This window comes from Herpailurus yagouaroundi, unplaced genomic scaffold, assembly GCF_014898765.1.
Source record: "Herpailurus yagouaroundi ecotype Mexico unplaced genomic scaffold, PumYag 184, whole genome shotgun sequence".
Taxonomy (NCBI): Eukaryota; Metazoa; Chordata; class Mammalia; order Carnivora; family Felidae; genus Herpailurus; species Herpailurus yagouaroundi.
In genome coordinates, this window is record NW_024412415.1 from 41,268,833 (window position 1) to 41,293,517 (window position 24,685).

The 24,685-nt window shown below is 50.5% G+C and overlaps 1 protein-coding gene across 1 annotated transcript in view; it reads right to left on the minus strand.

Annotated features, from left to right (window-relative positions):
* TMEM266 (transmembrane protein 266) overlaps nt 1-24,685 on the minus strand; it is a 130,058-nt gene that overhangs the window by 30,734 nt on the left and 74,639 nt on the right. The window contains exons 4-7 of the mRNA XM_040493350.1: nt 20,451-20,605; nt 17,400-17,473; nt 4,149-4,205; nt 2,897-3,035 (exon numbers count right to left, since the gene is read on the minus strand). Of these exons, the coding sequence (XP_040349284.1) occupies nt 2,897-3,035; nt 4,149-4,205; nt 17,400-17,473; nt 20,451-20,605 (425 nt within the window). The remainder of the gene's footprint in view (nt 1-2,896; nt 3,036-4,148; nt 4,206-17,399; nt 17,474-20,450; nt 20,606-24,685) is intronic.

Genomic DNA, 24,685 nt, shown 5'->3' on the forward strand with positions numbered 1-24,685 from the left:
GTGGGTATGGGCTTTCTTTCTGAAGTGGCAAAAATGCTCTAAGCTTAGATTTTGGTGATATTTGCACGAATCTATGAATATACTAAAAGCCATTGAATTGTGCACTTCAAATGGGTGTTTTACGGTGTGTGACCTATATCTTAATAACGATGTCTAAAAAGAAAAGGCATCTGGAACTTTCCTTTTGCCTCTTTATCTTTGTCTCTTCCTTCTTCCTAGCTGCTGAAATGAGGATGTGATGGCTGGCACTGGAGCAGCCATCTTGGGCCATGGGTGACTTTGTAAAGTAGACTATATGCAGCAGAGCAACAAAATGGGAGGAGCATGGAATCTTGACTACAGAGAGTGCCACATCAGCCCCGGACTGCCTACCTGCAGACTCTCATGTGACAGAAATAAGCTTCTGTTTTGTTTAAGTCCCTGTTATTCTGGGTCTGTTACTCATAGACAATCATATCAATCACTGATGCACACACTGAGACCCAGAGCAGAGAGACTAGACTCTGGATTGGAGGGTCCCAGTGGTAGCCCCATAGGCCCCTCCCTTGGGCAGTTCTCTGGGCTCTGTGGAAGTCAACTCCTGACCCAACCCTTATGCTCTGGCCTTCACACTCTCATATCTCACAGAACCAAGCTCTTCCTGACTCAACAGAAACCCCAGTCACATGCCTCTATTGCCACTGTATTCTACAATCTCCACATCTCCACTCTTCAAGTCCCTTTTCCACCCACAGTGTCTCACCCTCCAGATGTTCTCTGGCTGCTGCAGGGATCATGCAGAAAAGAAAGCATAACTCTTGCTTGCTTCTAAACTTGAGCGCGGCCCACATGTCCTGCAGACCTACCTCTAGGTTCCAGAGGCTGGACCAAGCGGCTTCTGCCTCCTCAGATCTCTGCTGAAGCCAGTTCACACCCAGGGCAAGAGAAACAAATTAACGCCCACACATGCACACAGCACATGCCTATCCTGCAGCTCCCAGTGGCACAGCAATGCCTGATTTGTATCAGGAAAAGGGGAGGGGACAGCTGGGAAGAGTATCACAAGGGCTGTCAAGATCCATCAGTGTGAGGGTGTCCAGCTGTCCACAGCTGGCAGAGAAGAGCCAGAAGGCACTGTTCCTTCCCTGAAGGGAGAGGATGTTCTCATAAATGGAGCCAAGAGCAGGGCCCTGAGCAGATGGGGGTGAGTGAATGTATGAAGAACACTGGTGGGTGCCAACAATCCTACTTTCCACTTCTGGCTCATCGCCTGCTCTGCTGTGTGACAATTCTCCCTCTTGGTCTCAGTTTCCCCAGTTATCAAATGACAGGAATGGACTAGATGATCTCTCAAAGCCTTCCCACTTGGGCCTTTCAGTTTGATAAAGATTCTGGATTAAGAGATCCCTGACAAGACATCATACCTCACACTGCTAACTGGGTAGGATATGGGGTGGGGACAGGGAAAGGGTGCCCTGCCAAGGGATGAGACCCCAGAATGAGGCTGTCCGTTCTGCCTCAGGCTCCCTAGTCCCTGACAAAGGTTGTCGGGGTACTCTCACAGCCACAATTTCTGTCATTTGCAACCAAAATTCAGGGCTGGAATAACTTTAGAGTCTATATACTATACAGTCTATAGTCTTAGCAGTCTATCCCAGTGATTTAAAAGTGCTCCAAAGGGCCAGAAGATCCTCAGAGATGCCCCCAGGGAGAAGAGAGGGGGCACGGAGGTGGGCTCTGGCGCCCTGCTCCGAGTCATCCAGAGCAGCCCCACTTTTAATCCATTTTTCACACTGGGTAGCTGTATGAGATTTTGCAGAAGAAAGGGGTTTGCTACTTAAAAAAAAACTTAAAAGCTTAGGACTCCTCATCTGGTCATGCCTTGCCCCTCCATGTGACCACCTGGCCTGAAGCTGCCTGCACTCTAGCAGAAGCCCACCTCCTAGAGGCAGACCAGCCCATCTGTGGGTGGCTCTGTGCCTAGTCTGCCTGAGGAGAGTGGGCCTCCCTGTCATGTCCCCAGAGGTCCAAGGACCATCCTCTGGAACCCAGAGTTGGTTCCACCCTCTTCCCCCTCCCCAGACCACCCATCCCATCCCAGTACCCTGTCCTGTACTTCAGGGACAAGGCTTCCGGTCTCCTCTTCAACCAAGCATCCCTCCTCTGGGGGGTCACACTCTTTCTGGAAATACATGAACCACCCGGGTCAGGGCACAGCCCTCTAGATGAGGTGGCTCAGGAGGAAGGGTGGCCTTGCCTCTGATGGTAGCAAAGGCAATGATAAAGTGGAATGGATCAGACACTCACTGGGATGGACACCCAGATGGGAGCATGTGCTACTAAAACTGGGTGAAGCACCAGCCAAAACCCAAACCAAGCCAGCAGCTCCCATAGAAACCTTCTCTAGTTGTTTGCAGCTCGACAGGCTTGGGAGGGGCACCCCCCTGCTGGACACACAGGTGAGATGGACCCTGCGGGGAGCAACACCTTGACCAGTAACCTGGACAAAGCCAGTGGCGAGTCTGCAGGCAGCAGGGAGCCAGGGTAGTTGTGCGTTGGAACGCTCAGGATGTACAAAGCCACTGCTCCCAGAATGGCAGGCCCTGCTGTGAGCACTCACGTGAAGGGCTGGCCATCCAGACATACCATAAATAGTTATGTGGTAATGAATGCTCAAGTGTTTGCACGTGACATCTGGCCAGTATGCATGGTTCCTGAACACATGACATCAAGTGAGCAGTGACAGGCTTGGTCTCTCCGTTGCCAATAGTTTCCATCCTCCAATCCCTGAGGCTGGCGGGGTCATCCCTCCCTCCCACCCCATATCACATGGTCTCTCTCCTTAGTTGATAGCTCCATGTTCTATAGCAGCTACCTACCACCCTGCAAGCTCTGCCGACCCATTTGGACCACTCACCATCAATGACCCTCTTCACCCGCCAGATCCGGAGCATGATAATGAGGCTGATGGCGTCCCAGGGGCTCCTGGGCCCATTGGCCACGGTGGACGCCACCATCGGAGCCAAGGACAGGATGATCACAGCCCCGTCAAACACCTGTGAGAGGAATTGGATTTCAGTGCCCTGGGCCACCTTCCTGAATGTCCCAGAAACAGGCAAAGCATCTGGTGCTGGCCAGTTTCTCCAGGAGGTCTGTTTCCACATCAGAAGGTCACCCTTATCCATGGCTGCCTCTCCTGAAAGTCCTCAGTCTTTAGGGACCTCCCACTCACAGACATGCCCCTGAGCACTCTTTCCTCTTAGAGACCTCAGCCCTTCCCCAGCCTTTGTTCAGATGGCCTTGGGTTGCTTCCAGCATCTTGTCCCTTGGGATGGGGCCTGCATTCCACGTCCTAGAGTTCCTGTTCCAGCCTTGCTGAATCCCTCACTGGCAGTGGGGGCTGAACGCAGGACCTTTCCCCTGGGGTAACAGGAGCCCAGAGCCTGTATCTCATTTCTATCTGGCGTTGAGTCTCTCACCGTGCAGGGAGGCAGGGCTAGGAGAGGAGGGAGCCCAGCACGGGTGATACAGCCTTGGGCCCTGACCTTCTATCTGCCTGTTCCAGCTTGGCCTTGATCTGTGACTTCCATGGGCCAGGCCTCTATGTTTGCTCCCAGCATTAGGCCCAAAGAGGCTAAAATGTGGATGTTGGGTGGGGTTGGGGGTGAGGAAGCAGTTGGGCATCAGACACTAACCACCTTGCCTTGTCCTAAGTGCACAAACCCCCCAGCAGCAGCCAGGCTTCCTTGGCACCTCATCTCCACCCACTGCACCCCACCCCCTACATGATGCAGAGCAGCTGGATGCTCTACAGAGTCACAGGCTGGGAGGTGCCTGTATGGTTTCCTGCCCAGCTCTCCGACCACCAGGCCATTTTAGGGTGGATTTACTTGTTTGAAAACACCTTTCACAGCTTTTCCAAATGATTCAAGAATAACTTTTCAAATTTTGCAGAATTTAGAAGTTTTAGACTGTCCCTTTGCCAGGAACCTTCTCAGTCTGCCCGCCTTCCGACCCTCAACAGCACAGCCGCAGGGACTCCTGCATCCAGTGGGGGAGGACAGGGCCTTTTTGATGCTCCCACCCTGAGGTGGGTGGGACAGTGGCATTTTCCAGCTCCCAGGATGGCTAAGTGTAGGTAGGGGGTAGGGGTGGACACTGGCCTTTACCTCTATTTTGTTTTCGATGTAATCCCAGATCCCAAGTACTATAATCCGCAGAACAGTCTGAGGAGAGGAAATGAAAGAAGAGGTTATGTTTACTGCTCTCCAGCCCCTGCCCCTCCCCCTAGCAGAGAAGATTCTGGAGCTCAGAATCAGGGTGGGCCGCTGCCTCCTTATTCAGTAATGGGAACCGTCTTCACTATCTGCTGAGTGTTTCTCAGATCACATGCCCTCTCCACCACAGGTCGAGTGCCTCAGCTCCAGTCTGCATCACCATCACCATCTGTGCAACCCCTCCCCACCACCTGCCCCTGCTCAACACCCTGCAGTGCAGAATATACCTGGATCCTTTGAAACAACACTCAAACCTGTCTCCCTCTCCAGAGTCATCTCCTGTCATGCCACAAAAATCTACAAACACGCAAGCTCTTTCCTCTTTCACCTTGTCTTTGCATGTGGCAGACTGACGGTTCACTCCTCTTCCCTTTAATCTCTTCTCCTTTTATTTTAGAGAGAGAGAGAGAGAGAGAGAGAGAGAGCGAGCATGCACAAGTGCAGGGAGGGGGAGGATGAGGGGGGAGAGAGTGAGAATCTCATGCAAGCTCCATGCCCAGTGCAAAGCCTGACATGGGCTCCATCCCATGACCCTGGGATCATGACCTGAGCCAAAATCAAGAGCTGGACACTCAACTGACTGAGCCACCCAAGTGGCCCTCTTCTCTCTTAGAGAATAATTGGATAATTAGCATGGTTACGTAGCCAAAGACGATACTTCCCAGCCCTGTAGGCACTAGGTTCCTTCTCCTCTTTCCCTCTTCCCAAAGACTAGAATGTGGGTGTGTAGGTATGGTGGTGAGCCATCTTCAGGTAGGGAGGGCAGGGCAAGATGAAGCATCCTGGGTCCCCACTAGCCCCACACCACCATGTCTGCTTTCACTGTTCACTCCACTTGTCCTTCTGTGAGAGAGAAATGAACGCTGTGTTGTTGAAGCCCCATTGTGTTTTCTGTTGTCTTGTTAGAGCAGCTCGGCCTATGTGCTAACCATCAGGGCCATTTCCCTTCTCTGCCTGGAAAGGGCCTTCCTGTCCTTCTGGCATCTGCTCGAGTGTCACCTCTGTGAAGTTCTTCCACATTCCCCAGGCTCAGTGCCTCTTTCCTTGGCATTCCTGTAGAACTTGAACACCAATAACTCTCCACTACACTTCATCATACCTTGTGGTGATTACCTCCCTGATCCCCCGATCAAGGCTCAAGAGACACTGATTTCTCTCCATTACCCCAAATCCCTGACACAGAGTAGACACTGAATGATTATACAGTTTGAGTGAATGAACAAATGCATGCATGAATGACTAATTCCTTAAAACCCTCAGTAATTCACTCCAATGCCGTGCCTTCAGGAGAGGCTTCCTCACCAACAGTACATCTTTCTACAAAGAGAATATTTAAAAGCTGGTCTCATATTACTGGTACATTTGTCTGTAGGCCCTTCCTTAAACCAAGATGACTAGTTCACAGTAATTCACACCAGGTGGTGTCCCTTCTCCCACACGCTGCAGTACAAGGCCAGCCATCTGGACTCAACAAAGCTGCAGAACGCCCATGGATCTTCACCCACATTTATGCCACAAAAAGGCTTAGCTGATAAAATTCCCCTCTTCCTTAGAAAAGACTATCCTGACTTCCATGAGGGCATGAGTAGGTGGGACACAGGTGGCATCTCTGAGAACAGAGAGGGTCATACAGCAGCCTGATGTCCGTTCCTACATGGCTTCCTTATCTCCAGGTTGGAGGACCCCTGCTTCACCGCAAGACAGCTCTAAGTGAGTGGAGAGAAATCTGGGTTGAGGTCCAAGATATCCTGAAGTTACAGCTCAGTAACAGGCTGGTTGTGTAGCCTTGGGCAAGTCAAATCCCCTCTCTGGGCCTCAGTTTCCTTTCTGCCAGAGAGATGGGTTATAGGATATGAATCTTCCAATTCTTTATGAAACTAACCTTTGCCATGTACTCATACCAATACGTGCCAGGCCGTGGGCCAGCCCTCCTTACATGTGATTCTCACTTTGCAGAAAGGGAAGCGGAAGCTCAGAGAGGTTAAGGAAGCTGCCTGGGGTCCCTCAGGCATTGCATGGTGAGCTGACATTTGGACTCAGAAGTTGACTCTGCATGTTACACTCAAGTGGCGTAAGAACACCACACATGGGCTTGGGTTTTGTTGTTGTTGTTGTTGCTGTTCATTCTAACTTGTGCTGACATTGAAATTTGGTGTGTGTCTCCTCTGAAATGTTACACCAGCCACATCTACTCCAAATTCCCAACTGTGAGGTTTCCAAGGCACAAAGTCCAGGCCAGGACAGGGGGGAACAAGGCCTGGTCCAAATAGGACTTCTCCGGCTGCTGCTTCTCCTCCTTCTTTTTTCTGTTTCAAGATTGTGGTAAAATACACAGAACATGAATCTTACCATTTTAACTATTTCTAAAAGTGTACTGTGGGATTAAGTACATTCACATTGTCACACAACCATCACCACCATCCATCTCCAGAAGTTTTTCATCATTTACATTAAATACTAACTACCCCTCCCCCCTGCCCCTGTCAACCACCATTCTCCTTTCTGTCTCTGAGCCTCACTGTTCTGGGAACCTCATATAAAAGGAATCATCTCACTTCTCTATAAACAAGGCAGCAGCCCAGGGGATATGGGGTTGGGGGAGGAAGAGGGAGCTGGCCAGGCATGAGACTCAGCCAGACCCCCCCATGAGGGGATGAACAGGCATCACACATGGAGCCCTGTGCTCCAGGAAGGGATGGAAGTTTAATGGGTGGATGACTGAAGTAGTGATGTATAAACAAGCAGAACAGCTGGAGCACTGGCTACCTGCCTCCCTCCAGGCTGGCTCATCCACATGGGATCTATCCTCTGAGGCCTGGCTCAGCTCACCCTCCTCTGGGGAAGCCTTTCCTTCCTAACCCAGCCCATGGAAACAGAACAGCCAAAGGCAGCCGTGGAAACACCTCCTGGTCCAGCCTCCTGGCATAGATGGGGAAATGGTGGCCTGGAGACAGCTGCTCCAAATCAGAGTCAAAGCCAGAATGAGAACGCAGCTCTGAAACACCCCACCTGGTGGCTTTCCCCTGCAGCATCTTTTGCCGAGATCCCTCATCCATGGAGACAGGGACCTGGCCACACTGCCCTGCCAAGGGCTGACCAATCCAGCTGTGGCTATGTTTCTCAACATACAGGCAAGGATACACTGCTTCAGCAGCATCTGGGGATTTGTCTACAGTGCAGATTCCTGGGGTCTCATGGAGATCCAGATATCAGAATCTCTGGGTGCAGGGCCCAGGAACATGCGTTTTTAACAAACTTCCCCCAGGGCGCCCACCAGAACCACAGGGATGTATAAAGTGACAATTTCCCGAGTGAAAACAGGGAGGCTACATGCCCTGATGCAAGAAGGAGAAAGAGCATTATATGAGGAGTCAAAAGTCTGATCCTCTTTCTGTTTCTGACCAGCCCTTACTGACCATGTGACATCGGCTGGAACAAAGGGCGACGAGCACCCCATGCTGCCTGCCTCCCCGAAGCTCCACGGGGAAAGACAAGTGCAGGGCAATGAGGTGGGACTATTTTATCACCCACTCCCACCCCTAGGACCCTCGGTCCTGCAATCCTGCCCCCCAAAGTTGCAAAGGGCTTTGAGGAAGGGTCCAAGGGAACCCAAATCCTCAGCTCCACCTGCCTCTATCCCACCTGGGGCTCAGGGTTTTCAGCCTCCTTTGTTCCAACCTTGCCTTCAGGAGACAAGGATGCTCTGACACGTGAAATAGGCCAAAGTCTTAGCAAAACTTCATGGATAGTATCATTTGAGTATTACTATAAGCCCAGCTCTCGTGCCATCTTACAGATGCAGAAACAGGCTCAGGGAGAAACAGATAAACAGGGTCCTCAAGTCCCTCTTCCTTCTACCACAAGTACCCTCATCTTTTCCCTCAGAAAGCCCTGTTTTCTGGAAGGATACTTCTCTTCTCTCCCCAGAGAAGGGATTCAGGCTTCAGGTAGCAGGAGAACAGAGTGAGAACCTTGCATCTAATCCAGGCCCTGTGTTAGTCAGGTGGCAGCAAGGCCTCCTGCCCTTCCTGCTGAGGCCCAAGCCTCATGTTTTAGGGGACTGAGCTTCTCTCCCTGGGATAGGGTCTGATGAGCTCCTAGGGTTTGGGAACCTTGGGGGATACAGGCAGAAGCATCTGCTGGTCTGTAAGATGCTTCTATGCGAATTTTTCAAAGGTACTCATTGTCCAGGCAGAGGGAGATCCTGGTTCACAGCCTGGTGAGCTGAGCGGGGGCTGGCACCCTCGCTCTCTGCAAAGCCATTCTAAAACCAGGCCTACCAGCAGGGGAGAACGAGGCAGTGCGTGCCTGGCCCTGAGCCTGTGTCCCTGTAACCCTGCAGCTGGCCAGGGTTGGGAGGTGCAGGCTGGCCTAAGGAATACCCACAGTGTGTACTAGGTGCAGAGGGCTGGCCCCAAGCACTTCTTCAAGGAACAGATCTACTCTTGGGCAAATTTTCCCTCCAAAGAGAGCTGCTGGCTCCCTCCTCCAAGTAACCCCCAGACCCAGAGTTAAACTAGAGCAGCAAGAGGAAAACGTGGAATCCACATTCCAGTTATGAGGAAAAATTAAGAAATGTGGGAGGGGCTGAAAGCACTCCTGAATTGGTGTGCAGAAGAAAGGTTTTTGGGTAACAAGTGCAGGTTGAGGGGTGATAGTGGGGCAGCACAACAGTGTCTCCTAGGCTTAGGCATTGACAAAACAGGAGCAGAGGGACCAGCTTCACTCCTCCATCCGCACACAGTCAAAACCCATGGAGACAGAGCACGATGAGCCAGACATAGCCCCCTCCCCAGGAGGGTGGCCTCTTGCCTAGGGATCGAAATGTGAGCCCCCTCCACATGCAATAGCCAATACCTCTGGGGGACATGGGTTCACAGGTCCCTGGTGCTAGGTTCATTTTGACAGGAGGTTCCCAGCTACCTTAAAAGAATGGGTACAAGACCTGTAGGGTAGAGAATGGGGTGGTGGACCACATGACCAAATGTCAGTCCCTTGAACACTGACTGTGTGCTCTCTGTGCCCACCCTGGGGTGAGAGGCAGACTGAAACACACAGATGTGCAAAGTTGAGTTCCAGAACTTCCACTTAGCCTAGAAACCTTTTTAGTTTCCTCCATTCTAAAAAATCCCTCACTGACCCCATGTCTCCCTTAAGCCACTCTCCTCTCTCTCTCTTCTCCCAGGTTTTGAAGAGGTGTCTCCACTTAACCCACCACAATCTGACATGAGCCCACCACAGCAGTGGAACCACTCACACCTTGGTTACTGATGACTATTTGTTGTCAGATCTCATGGATAATGTCCTGCAATTGATCTTAGTCTGGCAGCGTGTGGGGCACTGAGCACATCCCTGCTCTTCAAGGACTCCTCTTTCCTCTCCAGGGAGCCGCATGCTCTGCGTTCTCCTCCCACTGCCCTGCCTGTATCTTCTCGGGTTACCTTTGTAGATTTCTTTTCCTCCCTCCATACCAAGATTATTTCCCAGGGCTCCAGTTTCTTCTCTTTTTCCTCCCCACATCCCTGGATGATCGTACCCTTGGCTGCAACTCCCACCAATATCCTGAAGCCCTCTAAGTCCATGTGTCCGGCTTAGGCCTCCTCCTGCTGCAGTTCTGACTTGGCAAACCCCATCACTATCCCCTCTCTGTCTTGTCTTCTCCACTGCCACACTCCCTCCCAACCCCTGGCCACCAGTGATGAACATTCCCAAGTCCCACAAAATACAGCTCTTTAATTCATCTCCAGTTTGTCCCTTCCTCCATCTCTACTTGCACTTTCTGGTTCAAACCTTTAACCCCGCACAGCTGAGCCATGCCTCCTACATGGTCTCCAAATTCCAGTCTTCCTCCTTCCTCCAAACCCAGCTCTCAGGGTGATTTCTCTAAAAAGCCAATTTCATCATGCCCCATCATGTCCCTCTTCTGCCTGGAGGCCTCCCGGGTCTCCCCACAGCCCTTGGATCAAGACCCCAACTCCTGAGCAAGGCACTGAGGGGCCTTTGTGACCTGGCCTTGCCTGGGTTCTCAGGACGTCTTGCCACCTCCACTGCCATAGTCAACAACCAGACACGTGGTGTCAGCTCACGGCTCTTGCCCTTCCGCATTCTATGACTGCCATCTGAGGTGCTTCTATCTCATCCACCTGGAAGCTCACACATCTGCAGACAAATTCCTTCCCCTCTAAGGTCTTCCATCACTGCCTTAAGCTTGAACTTAAGCTCCTTTCCTGGCTCTCTCAATACACACATTTGCTTCTTAGCCAACTACAGCCAACTTACAACCCAGCACCACCTACAGTGCATCACAGAGTCACTTAGAAATGTTGGCTAAATGAATAAATAAATAAGAGCTTCCATTTGTCAAGTGCCTCTGTATTAGGAGGGATGATGGTTAATTTTACGTGTCAACTTGACTGGACCATTGAAAAAGTTTCACTGGACATAGACTGAATTAACAGTGGTTGTCTGTGGGTGATGAGAATGTGGGTGATTTTTATTTTCTTATTTTGGCTTGTTTATATTTTCTTAATTTTCTACAATAGCCGGAATTATCCTTGTAAACATGAAGATTATTTCATAAAAAAAAAAAAAAAAAAAAGATTATTTTGTGATTGGATAGAGCCTCAGTGCTTACTCTAATGTAGATGAAGCATGAGAAGTCACCAGGGACCCAACCTATGGATTCTCTTGTCTGGTGGCCTCCCAGCGCTTTTTGAATGTTACCCTGATGGCCCAGAATGAGGTCCCAGTCTGCTTCTGAGGCCAAGGGCCAGTGAGGACAGGCTTCTTTCCTACTAGGTACCTCCTCCAGGAGTTAGAAGTATCATCCCAGTTCTCCCCACTTGCCCAGATCAGTTGTTGCTAAGAATGTGGTGGTAAGGTGCGCCTGGGTGGGTCAGTCAGTTAAACATAGGACTCTTGATTTTGGCTTAGGTTGTGATCTCGCGGTTCATGGGACTGAGTCCCAAGTTGGGCTCTGTGTTGACAGTGTGCAGCCTGTTTGGGATTTTCTTTCTGCCCCACTCCCTCAGTCTCTCTTTCTCTCAACACAAACAAACAAAGGATGTGAGGTAAGCGGAACATTCTGGACCTGAAATTATTCCTAGAATCTCAGAGCTGGAGGGAGAACCTTAAATGTTATGTCACATGGCCCAACCCCTTTCCGTTGTTTTCATCCCTTATCCAGTAGCCCAATGAGTGGGTCATCTAGCCTGAGCCTGCAAACTTCCAATGACAGTGAGCTTGACACTATCTAAAGTAGTACATTCCAACTTGTCTAAAAAATTCATCTCTGTATCCGACTTTCACGCTCCCTAAGATCACTGCCAAGGTCATGGCAAATGAAAAAATGGAAATGAGATTTTGAAGAATAATTTCTCAAATGTTTATTCACTCCTTCAATGATGAGTGTTAGATGCCCAATCCCATACCAGGTGATCAGGGGAGACAGAAGAATATACTAAGGCTCCTGTCCTACTGCTCACAGCAGAAGGGGAGGCAAAACCTGAGCCCAAGGGAGTGAAATAACAATGGATTCAGCTCAGAGTAGGGGAGGTCTACATGGGCTGGTGAGGACAGGATGCCTGAAAGAGGTGAAGGAGGGGGACCTGGGCTGAGCCTTGAAGGAAGGGAAGGTGTCAGAGAAGCAGTAGCAAGCGGGACAGTCCTTCCAGGCAGAAATCACAGGCATTTCCAAAATAAGTACATGGAATTTGACAGGGCCACCACTAGCAATGTGGTACCTCCATGCAAATGGGGAGGTTCCTGACCCTATGGCACCTCTATCTACTGGAAAATGGTTATGATACACTCACTTTACAAATGAGACATTTGGCTGCCATCTTCCAGGAAAGTGTCACAACACACAAACAGATCTATAATGTGAGTTACCCCCTTTCACGTCCACATAACCCTGCATAGTGGCATTGTTTTGTTTTTTTTTTTTTTTTTTTTATCTCTGCACAGTACCAGGTGGGGCCTGGCTGGGGTGTGAGGACAAAGGGCTCCTGGCAGTGCTGAAAAAGCAGCAACAAGTCACTGCAGACTTGCTCTAGCGCCAGCCCAACAGAGGCAGGAGGCACAGGCTGGGGATGGCAGGATCGAACCTTCTAAATCAAGTCTGGTCCCTCTAGAAGTCCACTGCTCTGGGCTCTTACCCACTTCTTTCTCTTCAGTCTGTTTAAGGCATGTTCATAAACCTATCAGGCTTTTCCTGTGAGGTGGCGGGGCAGCTGCTGTTCACGTTACAGATGGGGAAAGGGAAGTCAGAAGTGGCAGGATGGGCAGGGACTCCCTCGGCTGGGGGTGAGTCAGGTCTGGGACCCTTATTTCCTTCCACCTCTCTGGAAGTTGGAAAGGGAGACAGAAATTAAACTCTCCCCTAAGGGCAAGCAGTGGCTCCACCTCAGGTGGGGTCAGGAAGGCAGCCTCTAGGACAGCTCCAATACCTTCAGGTCAAAGATGGGGGAAGCCAAGACACGGAGAGAGGCGGTGACTTGCCCAAGGACATATAGCAAGTCAGTGGCCAAACAGGCTCCCTTCTGTTGAGTTCTCATGGGGCTCTGAAGGTACGCAATGGCATCCTCATCTCTCAGCATAAAGCATTCTACCACCCTCTTGCCTTCTGTGTGGTTACTGAGGCTCACTCCTGCTTGGAAGCAGCAGGTAGGAGGGGGACCCCCTCATGAATCCAGAATCTTGGGGTGACTGCTGATTTGCTAAGAGGCGGCCTTGGTTCAGTTCAGTTGGCACTGGCCTTCTCTTGGTACACGGCACAGGTAACAGGGCAGGCCACACTCCCTCAAGACTGAGAGGCTGCCTTGGGAGAGGAGGTGGCCCTAAGAAGCCTTGATCAACTGATGGGCAGAAACATAAAACGTGATCTATCCATCCAAAGGAATAGTATTCAGACGTAACAGGAGTGAAACACTAACCCATGTTACAATGTGAGTAAACTTGAAAACATGTTGATATAAAAGACCATGTATTTTGTGATTCCATTAATATGAAATATCCTGAATAGTTAAGTTCACAGACACAGAAAGCAGATCAGTGGTCGGCAAGGGTTGGGTAAAGGTGGAATGGGGAGTGACTGCGTGATGGGTTTGGGGCCTCCTTGAGAGTTGAGGAAAATGCTTGGGAACTAGAAAGAGGTCATGTACAACACTGGTTATACACTGAATGCTAGAGGGTAGAGTTTAAGGAGTTATGTTATGTGCAAGCACCTGGGTAGCTCAGTCATTTAAGCATCCAACTCCTGATTTCAGCTCAGGTCATGATCTCACAGTTCGTGGGTTCGAGCCCCATATTATGTAAACTTTATCTCAATAAAATAATAATAATAATAGGAGGAGGAGGAAGAAGCAGCTGTTGCCACCACTGCTTTGAGGCTCCTATCTAGAGGGCCAGCCATGGGTCAGCTTTTTCTTCTTCCAGGAAAAGAGCTGGGCTTCTCCAGATCCCCCCACACCCAGCATTAGGGGACAGGGCCAACACCTCGTGGCCTGCACTGGAACTCTGCTGCAGGGTGGCCAGTCTGGCCAGGCCCTAAATCCTTATACAGTCAGGAAGAGAAGCAGCTGGACCCCCTGGCTGCACGTGGCTGGCGGGTCCTGGTGTCAGCCAAGGGTGGGGCAGCCTGTGTTTTTGCAAACACCATTTGTACAATTCTCCATCTGGATCCCAAAGGCTCTGCTCGTTCTTGGGTGCTTCAGAGCCATCTGGAATATCAGGGCCCAGGAAAAGTTCGAGGGCACCCGCTTTCACCTTGGTCACCTTGGGACCCCGCACAGACTGCTCGACTGAGGGAGACTCGCTCTTACCACTTTAAGAAGCATCTGTCTCACTGGAAAATAGCACAGCCTGTTTGAACAGATGTCCTCAAACTAAGCCCAAAGCAGCTTCATGCTTCCCTTCTTTGAGTCTAGATCTGTCCTCTGGGGCCTGCACAGAACGGAGTAACCCATCTTCCCTGAAGGAGCCCTCAGAGCACAGAGATGGGCAAAGGACGACATGGAGCACTTATACACCCACCTTCTGGTCCAGCCTGTCACTCCTGCAGACCCTGGGCAGCTTTCCACGCCTTCCCAGGCCTCAGTTTCCCAACTTGTAAAATGTCACACCCACATTCTGGGTTGTCCTAAAGCTCAGTGGAGACAAGGAGTGGAATATTGCTCCAAACAAGTCAAAAGGTACCACGGCATCAGGAGCCCTTTGGGTCAAACCTTTGTAGAATTTGTCTGTGAATTAACACCCACGCATTAAGTCTAACCAGTCTTGGAGTCCTGGAGAGACCCCCCCCCACCTGTGGCCCAGAGACATATCTCTGGGTATTTCCGGAGGAAGTATTTCCCACTCAGCCTTGAAGGAGTGATATAGACGTCACACTAGAGGAGGATGAGCCAGTAGCACTGGGTCTGGGGTCAGATGCACTGTAGGGTTGGACTTCTTCTTTCTCAGCTCCTGGCCCTGGCAGCCCTTCTCCAAGATTCTCTGTCCCCTCACAACCTGCTGGCACCAGGACCACAAAAATATGCAGCGGTGACAGACCAGATTAGGAGCCCAGAAGCCTGGGCCCAGTTTGGGCTAGAATTGGCTGTGTGACCCCAGGCTACTCCCCTTGTCCGTGTGATTTTTTAAAAGGGTACAACTGGCATTTTCAGGGGGCAAATACACTGGCGTGGTGCACTACTCAGGGAAATTGGCTGCCCTGGCCTTTCTCACCGGAGGTGCTCCGGTCACACAACTCCAAACCCTCTGAGGAACAGGCTAGGGGGACATCTATGAGGCTAATCTAGCCCCTTCTGATGCTTGGTTCTTCCGGGCACTCCATGACATGTGAGAGCCCAGGCTCATGAGCTGGGCTGCCTCATCACAAGATCACTGTCCCAGCCCCTGTGTTCATGCTGGTCAGGGTGTGCTGGGGAGACAGATCTCTCCTGTTACTCTACTGCTAGCCCTCTGTTGCTCCACCTGTTACTCTTCTCTTACTACCTTGTTACAGCTCCACCCAACCCTCTCTTCGACAAGGTCCAAGGTCAGGGGCACAGTCATTCTCCTCCAGCTGGGCCTGTGGGAAGCCCCAGGCCCATCCCCCTCTGGATGTGTGAATGGGAGTGAGTGGGGGGTTTGAGACTGAGATTCCTTTGCACAGGGGCTTGTCTGTTTCAGGTGGCTTGTCTCCGGCAGTGACAGGAAGGGAATGCCAAATTCACGCTGGGTAATAAATTCTGCAAAGGCAATAAAACCAAAGCGGAGGGATAGATGGAAGAACCGCAACAACTGATTAAACATTTTTGTTGGCAGTCACAGACACATGACACATTTTCTGAGGTTTGTAGCAAGGAGACATCTGGCCTTGGCCCATGTGTTTGTGGGAGGGAATCATGGTGAGTGGAGGCCAGGGAGCTGGAGAGGGCAAGACCCTAAAAAGGCAGCAGGCTGGGAAGCAGGCACTGTTTAGGGGGTACTGAGGCACCTCCAGGGCAGCGGTCTCAGCGAGCCGCTTGGGACACTCCCAGGAGGGGCAGTGTCAAGATCTGCCCCCACATTCACAGCTTCAGGCCCAGGCTTGCCTGCCAATTCCGTGGACTGCAGGAGTCGAGGCCTGGAAAGAGAACGCTTTGTGCTTGGAATGCCTGCTGCCCAGCCCCACACCCAGACTCAGGGTTCTGGACTGAAGGCCTGAGGCCCAACCCTCCCCTGATTTTTGCAGGGTATCGAGGGCCATCATATAGGGCCTCCAGCTGGCCCAGAAGAGGACCTTGGGACTCTTAACTCCCTGGGTTTCCTGATCAGGTCTCAAAATATTCTGTACTTCCATACCTTCACTCATGAGGTTCCTTTCCCACTTCATCCTGTCCTTCAAGGTTCTGCTGTGCTCTGAGACCCAGAGGCCCCTTTGCCACCAGGGAAGCAGCACCCACTGATCTGTATGTGTGTGTCTGTGTCTGTGTGTGCATGCATCTTCCCAACAGGCTCTTTGCCTTTTCTCCCCTGCCATTCTCCCCATGCCTGCTGCCCACTGAAATGCCCCACTGGGGCTCTGCGTGAGCTAATGTGGACCTGTGGCAGTGGTGGTAGAGCACATGGGTGGAGAGGGGCAGTGACCAGCCACCTGACTTAGACTAGTCTTCTCCTCTTGAGAAGAACCAGATTTCCACATGCAACTCTCCAGTCCCTCAATGACCCTCCACTGTTCACAAGATAAAGCCCAGCCTTGCCAGTCACCCTGGGAGACCCCGCCTGCAGCAGGCCCAAGTCAACAGCACTGAAATGCAGGCCAGGGTATCTGTGACAGTCTGGAAACTGCTTGAAAGAAGTGTCATGCACCCCTGTGTAAAGGCAGAGCAATGTCCTGGGATCTGGTTTACCACATATTTCAGTCCCACGCTGGGCTACCAGCTGGCATTAAACCCAGTGCCCACAAGGCCCCAGGAGCTTTTCCCCTCTCACATAGAGATACTGACTTAGGTATCTCACATAGAGATACCTCTCACACAGAGATACCTGACACATAGAGATACCGACTTAGGCTTTACTGGCTGACTTGATAAAGGGAGCCTCTCACCCCTGATCCCACCACTTTGTTCATGTGCCCCTCTGTTCATACCAAGGGGGCAGCTCTCGGCCTAGCCAGACCCCATGGTCCTGCAGCACCTGCTCAATCCACTGGCCAGGCATGCGACTCCATCCTCTCTGCCCTCTGCAGGCCTGAGCATCCCCCCTCAAGGGGCAGCTTCCAAACTGCTCTCTCTACCTCCAGGCCCCCGAGGCATCAGCCCAGACTCTTATCTATAGCTCCTTACTGTAAACATGACCATTTGCTCTCCTTCAGCTACGCCCTACTCAGTCTCACCTTCACAAATGTCATCCCCGCTTCTTACTTGGACAACACCTGCCCATCCTCTCATATTCCATGCAGGGGTCACCTCTTGGGGCCCAGGCCTCCCTGAAGGGGTCGACAGCTGCCCCTCCAACGTCATTTCCCAGCACAGAGCTCAGTTCTCTGTATTGTTTCTCCCTCTTTGCAGCCTTGAGGGCTAGAAGAGGGCTGGATGCTAGTAAATATTTAGAGAATAAAGCTTGGTCTCCCCAGGGCAGGAGTTGCCCTACAGAAGTCCCAGGGCCCCAGTCTTTACCTACCTCTGAGAAGAACACAGAGAGAATGACCAGACTGATCCAGTGAATTATGCCAGCAAACTGGAATGCACTGGAAACTGCAATGAACACAATAATGGACCAATTTTAGGCACAAGGAGTTAGGTGCGTTGATAGAGGACCTTCACAGCGTGGAGGCAGACCTCTGCGAGCCTGGGGCCTGCTCATGTGAACATTTGGATCTGGACAGAATCAGGCCAGAGAACATCCAGGGCAGCTTTAAGTGGTGTCTGCGATGGAGCTGGTAGGAGGGTGCGGAGCCAGTGGTGCTGCTCCTCCCTCTGTCTGTCCCCCCATAGGCCATGCCTCAGAATTCTAGCTCAGTCCCATCAGCTATGGTGGGCTGTGAGCTATAGCCATCCTCCCAGAAAGGAGCCCTCCAGAGGGGGGCTTATCAAGACATTCGTGGCTGTCAGAGCTGGGTAGGCAGCTTCAGTCAAGTCTACCTGAGCTTTCGGAAACCCTTACCACAATTCACAGCCAAAGCTCTGGGCACTGGGTGGGACTCAAAGCGAGCTTGCTTTGAATTTTCACTGTGAAAACCCTGATGTAGAGATGGCTATGCTGGCCGGGGTATTTGGAGTGAGGCTGGAGAAAGGCCTGGAAGAGGGAGCCGGGCCTGGTAGGGAGATGTCACCTCCTGAACATGACAGCTCAAGCAGCTGGGGTCTGCCATGCTTCCAAGTTGCTGCATTTGCCCTCCAGACTCCATAGTGAAGTGGGGAGAGCCATCAGCCCCTGAAAGCTCCCAGCCCACCTTCCACCAGACAATCCTTAGAGTTAAGGCGCTATCTCTGGAAGACCCCTTTAAAGTACGGGAGCCATGGCCAACTTCAGAGCCTAATCAAGGTGTAGTTTATCAGGTAGTGACTCCAAAAGCAGGGTTCTGGGCCCAGGACAAGGGTTAGGTGGGCTCTGATGGAGAATGGATGGGAGGGGATGCTTTCCAGAAGGCAGGCCTGAAAGACAGCCGGGCAGAGCAGTGGGCAGGGCCAAAACAAGGTGGAGGAATGCTGCCAAGAACAGGCCTACATTGCTTCTCTGCTGGTCAGGCCTGCTTAGCGTGTAGCTCAGAATTCCCTGGGGGCTAAAAGAAAAGTACCCCAGGCAGGACTCAGTGGGGAAGGCTGACCTGAAAGAGAGGAACCCAGAGCCTCCCCCAAAGCTCTGGGATCACAGAGTGGGCAGAAGCCAGAACCTGGAGCATGTCTGGGAGAGAGAGGCTGCGGTACCAGGTTCCAGGTGGGAGACCTCAGGGTCCCCTGGTATTGGGCCAATGTGACCGACCCTTAGAAGCTGGGGCCTGGAGGCACCGTGGATTCTTTCCATCCCAGGCCACATGAATACTAGTGGGAACCGAGAGTCTGAGGCCTGTGTGACTCTGAAAAGACCTCCAGATGATTCTGAAAACATAAAATCTCTCCCCATTATTTCTCAAATGAATTCCTGTGCCTTTTTTTACGGTTTGCTTTAGAAGAGCAATAAATCTCTGATTGTGCGTTTTATGGAATTTAAGATGCCTTTTATGAGCTGCTATTGGATCTCCCACCAAAATCAATCTCCTGGATACTTAATTTTAAGCAAAATTCCAGTGTCGGCCAGGTTCTCAGTTCTATTCAATGCCTTGTCACAACCTGAGCAGCCGAGGGCCCCAAGTATAACCTACAACAGGGAAAGAAAGACTCTGTTATGGCCAGACCTCATAAAAAGCAGACATATGGATGAGTGGGAGGGAAAGTATACAACATGGTTTAATTGAAGACAGGTTGAGTGTAAAATCAGTGCTGGTCACTTTATGCTGGAAGATACTTTGATTGGAACCAAGGGGCCACCAGCTGCACAAAACCCAATGAGGCTCATCAGACAAAAGCAATTCTGTACTGCCTGTCATCCTCTCTAGAGAGTAGGGAGGGCTGATAGGGCATGGAAGGAGCTTTGATGGACCCTGAGTACAGAGGCTCCAGGAAAAGAACTGGGGGCATTTGAGAAAACAAGTCTAAGATGACTGACTGGGTTTGAGGATGGATCTATAGTTCTACACTTTGCCAATGGTGGAATCTTGCAGGCCAAAATTTTTATCTTTTTTTTTAATTTGCATTTGTATAATCCGCCTTCTGAATTGGGGAAATATAGGGATCCAGGAGCTCTAACAGAAACTGCTCACTCATCTGAAGCCAAGAGTAAAGACACCTGGCTCTCCCCAGAAAGCCAGATAGGGGTCTGCGAGGGTGGGGGGCAAGAAGTGGGCACCTCCCAACAGCCATATTGCCATGGGACATCTAGAAGGACAGAAGAGGTAGCAGACAAGCCATTGACTGCCATGTGCATCAGGCTCCCATAAACACAAGACTAGAACAAACACCAAGACACTATGGTGGGAAAAAAACTGGCCATGCCATTAAATGGCCTGATGGCTTGAAGACCCTTACCTAGGGAAAGTCTCTAACTTCTCCAAATCTTAATTCCCTTGCCTATAAGGTGAGATAAAATCAGTCATGCCACCTCACAGGGTTGCTGCGAGGGTCAAATGTATGGAAAAGTCCTTTCAAAATGATCACATTATGTGTAAATAACACTGCCAAATTATGGCTGGATAAAAACACAAGCAATCACATCATCATTGTGGTTGCTATTATTATTAGTTAGTAGAAGGTGATATGCCTCCACACATGAGAACTCTCTTTAAGATACAGAAAAGTCCAACCTGGAGAATTCCAAATGGGAACAATAAAAAGAAAAGTGCATACAGGGGTCCCCAACATTTTTGATCTCATCAGTTTCTGATCACGGAATGCTAGGGAGGGGGACTGGAGAGGCCACATTGGGTAGAAAGGGGCAAACAGGTACTTGGGGGGACAGAGAAAGAAGCTGTCAGATTTCCTCCCCGGGCAGTAATCCCCATGAGCCATGGGGCCAGGGTCATAACAGTGGCATTGGGCTGGGGGCATATTGCACTGCTGGTTGGGGACCCCTGATGGATGCACACTGAATATTGACATCATATGTATTTGCATATGTATCTCTCTTGCTACTCACACTGGAGAAGCTTTATATCTATTAGAAGTTCCAGAGTCAGGAGAATCACCACCAATATTACACAGGCTACCAGGAAACTGTTGAGACTTGCACTGAGCAAAAATACCTGCCACACGGCTGCTCTCTTCCCACAGCACGGCTTCAGCCAGGTAGACCTGTGGGGACACAAGAGGGAGAGGAGGTAAGATCCTGGCCACAGCCCTGGTCCCAAACATACCCTCATCATTCCTCCCAGGCTCTACGTTTCCCAGCAAAATGCAACCTTATTCAAGAGGCCACTGGATAGAATCACAAAGAGCAAAACCAATCATAAAAAGGTGCAGCTAGGTTTATAGGCTGACCTGGGCAACACACAGCATCCATCTGGGTTTCAGTCTCCTCATCTTAACAGTGGGTGTGAAACCCACATCTCATGGGCTTCTTGCAAACACTGGAGATCACAAAGGTCAGTGGAGAGCCTGGCTAGGTGTAAGAACTGCATGAAAACGAGCTGTTATTACTGTCTGTCTGTCTAGTCGTGGAACCTAGCACAAACTCTGCATTTAGGAGACCCTCAGTTCGCCTCTAATGAATGATTGATAAATTAATGAATGAATTTTCAGTGGTTTTCAGCTATATAAGAAGAGATCTGAGCTAAATCCCTATTTCTCAGAGGGGGTTGTATGGAATCCTAGTTCCACAGAATGTTAATGGTTGTTACTTGATAATTCTATGGTTGGATAGGTTTTGGAAAATTGGGGTCAAAGTCAAATGGCTATTTTTCTAGGCTATTTTTCTAGGACATTGCAGTGCCTTTAATATGTTATTTTACATCATCATGCTCAAAAGGGATTATAGTATCAGTGCTTTCCAAACTTGCTGGACAGCACCCTCATGTCACAGGGCATCTGGTGGGACTAGTGCTTCATGGAAGATATTTTCGGAAACCCTGCCTAGATGATCTTGAACAACCACAGGTAGAGATCAAGTCACCGAGGATGGAGTTTTTCCTGAGTAGGACTGGAAGTGGGAAGGAGGTGAAAAACCTCAGAGCTGGGGCAGCCATTTGATGTACTCCCTTCAGGAACACAAGATCCTGGGAAAAAGAGGTGCTTCTGAGGGGGCAGGTGGTATTGAGGCCAAACCTCATTGCCATCTTGAGGAAGAATTAGGCATCCTGAAGTAGCAGAGACAGTGCTAGTCAGGGAGTCCCCACTTCTGGCTCCACCTTCAGACACACAGGACTATGTGTGAAGGTTATCTGTGCATTTCAGGCCTCAGCCTCCCATTTGTAAAACTCCTTAACTCCTAGGATTGTTGCAAGTTAAGAGGGAATGTATCTGATCTATAAAGCACCATGGAGCTGAAATGGATTGCTAATGATGATGATGATGATGTTGGAAAGTTATTTGATGACCCAGACAGCTGGCTGTCCCCATCCTCTGCACACAGGGACGCTTTATAACTAAAGTGTCCGCTGAAGTGGGTCAGGGCCCGATGCCCTGAAGATCCTAAAGTGTCACTGGAAGAGGGAATTCTGAGATGCTCTCTTCTCCCCAAAGGAATACTGTGAGTGCTTCAAAGGAGGAGTTTCTCCCTCAGAATCCATCCAGGGAAAGCTTGACGGAGCCCCCAGTTGTTGGAAGGTGGTACAAAGCTCATGGCTCTTCAAAAAACCTGGCAGGAAATTTGGCTTATTCAAGTCTTTCTGGAGAGTTTCCAAAACCTATGGGAATGACAGGTGCTGCCTTGGTTCTAAGGGAATGCAAAGACTCGGGGGTTCAGTCTCCAGCCTCAGGGATCTGGTCCCACAAATAGGGGTAGAAGGATTTCAACAGGTGATTGTGGAAAAGGAAGAAGGTATTTTGGACAGGGTTGAGAGGGGACTGATGTGAGCCCCACCTGGCCCAAGAGTATGGGGTGAGGATGAGGAGACCAGCCAGGCCAGAGAGAGTTCTCACTAAGGGACAAGCAGAAGACAGGGAGACAAAGGTGAGTGGAGACCAGACTGTGAAGGCCATTGATGAATGCCTCCATCACTCACTGCAGATGGGTTTCAAAGTCTGATGCAGAAACACTTCTCTCCAACTTCTTGCAGACTCACATGGGCCAACCCATAAGCAAGAGGCTACAGGGTAAATCCCAAACTGACATCATATGGAGCTCAGTAGGGTTGCCAGATAAAACACAGAACATCCATTTAAATCTCAAATAAACAATGAACAATTTCTAGTGTGAGTATATCCCAAACATTGCATAGTTATACTAAAGAAAGTATTCATTGTTTATTTGAAATTCAACTTTAACTGGGTGTCCTGTATTCAGGGCAGAGGGGTGTTGAGGGGGCCTGGTAAGGGTGGCTGTGATTTGGTCAGGTGAGAAGCCAGTGCCTGTGAAGGAAAGGCCATGAGAAGGGCCGCCAGACAGAGGACTAGGTGTGTCTGTCCAGGGTAGGCAGGAAAGAAGGACAGGGGCGCCGAAGCCTCCACCTCACAGCTCAGAGGGACGGAGCCCCAGAGAAGCTTAGAGGCTGCTGCCCACAGGTGCTATCAGCTGCGTGTGGATATGAAAGACCCTTTGAACTGTAAGATCTCTTTGGCCATCACTACTCAGCTGACCTCTCCTGATTCATCTGCATGTCTCACCTACTCCCCCTTCTTCCTCTCCCAGTGTGACATTCCTGCCCCCACTTTCCAGTGGCCCTATTTTAATCTTTCACACCTCTCTTGTGGCTCATCACTTCCCCTCCTGCCCTCCTGTCAAGTTCTCCCGAATCACCGGATCACTGATCACTGCAAGCACTGTCATTGCCATGCCCCAAAGCAGACATCGCTCCAGTTCCACATCTTCTCGAAAACCCAGTCCAGTTACTTGTGGCCCCTAAAAATGATGGCCTTTCACTGTCATCTGAAATGTGACGCAAGCACCTCCTGCAGTTATAACTAAAGAGGGGAGCTGCAAGGGCCGTTTGCCTGGGCCGGCGTCAGGGTGAGCAGCGAGCAGGAAGACGGCCTGCACGTTAAACGGAAGGAGCCAGGCCATGTTTTGGCCTCTGTGCCTTGTGTACCCCAGGAGAATGGCATATGCCCCTCAGAGTCTGCTCCTTCTACCTCAAGCACAAGGTTCCAAAGAGAGAAGGGGATGAAACAAACTATTTGTTTCCCCACAAACAGGAGACTCCAATCTGTACCTGCTTCCATGGGACGAAAAGTCATTTTATGTTGCTCCTTAAAATGCTGAAATGTCGGGGCTCCTGGATGGCTCAGTTAGTCGAGCATCCAACCTCGGTTCAGGTCATAATCTCACGGCTCGTGGGTTCGAGCCCCATGTCAGGCTGTGTGCTTCCAGCTCAGAGCCCGGAGCCTGCTTCAGATTCTATGTCTCCCTCTCTCTCTCTGCGCCACCCCTGCTTGCACACTCTCTCTCAAAAATGAATAAATGTTAAAAACAAAAATAAAAAAAAAACCCCACTGAAATGTTGATTTTTGTTTTTTTGTTTGGATAGCAAAACTTCCTAACCGGACCAAGGTCTGGTTATTGGAAAGATGTAGGTGTGAAGTGGGGTGGCTGAGACTGGGAACTCACAGCCAGGTAAAGAGCTACTACTGGCAGGTGTCTGGAGCCACCCACAGTCTGCAGTCAGCAATAGCGGGCCTGGCCCTGAGACTGCAGCATGCCTTGGGGTGCAGCCAGGCAGGGCACCAGGCAAGCGGCAGGATTCAGAAACCAGGCAGGGGAAGGTCTGGGAGTCAGATGAATGCCAGTACCCACCACGCTGCTACAGAGGCACTGTCATCAAAACAGGCAACAACCCTCGGACAGCTTACATTTGAGTGGGTCAGAGAGTCAAACAACAAACATAACAAATTATGTTTGTAAATTATGTGGTTTACTATAGGTGGTAGGTACTGTAGGGGAAATACAGAGCATAAAGCGTGACACTTCAGATAAGGCGGTCAGCATAGGCTGCACTGAGAAAGTGACATTTGAGAAAGAGTTGGAGGGAGTGATATCCGGGGACATGGTAGAAATGTACACTAAACAGCGACTCTTCATGGTAAAATTCTACTCAGCCCCAAAGAACGTCTGACAGAATAAACACCAGAACAGGAGCCAGGAGTTGGGCTGAGTGGAGACATTCTCCTTCAGTGCAGAGTGTGGTTTACCAAACCCCACCTAGGGCAGACGCTGCAGGCGTTTCTACAGTCCTTGGTGCAATGCACATGGTTCCCAAAGAACCCCAAGGCAGCTGCAGA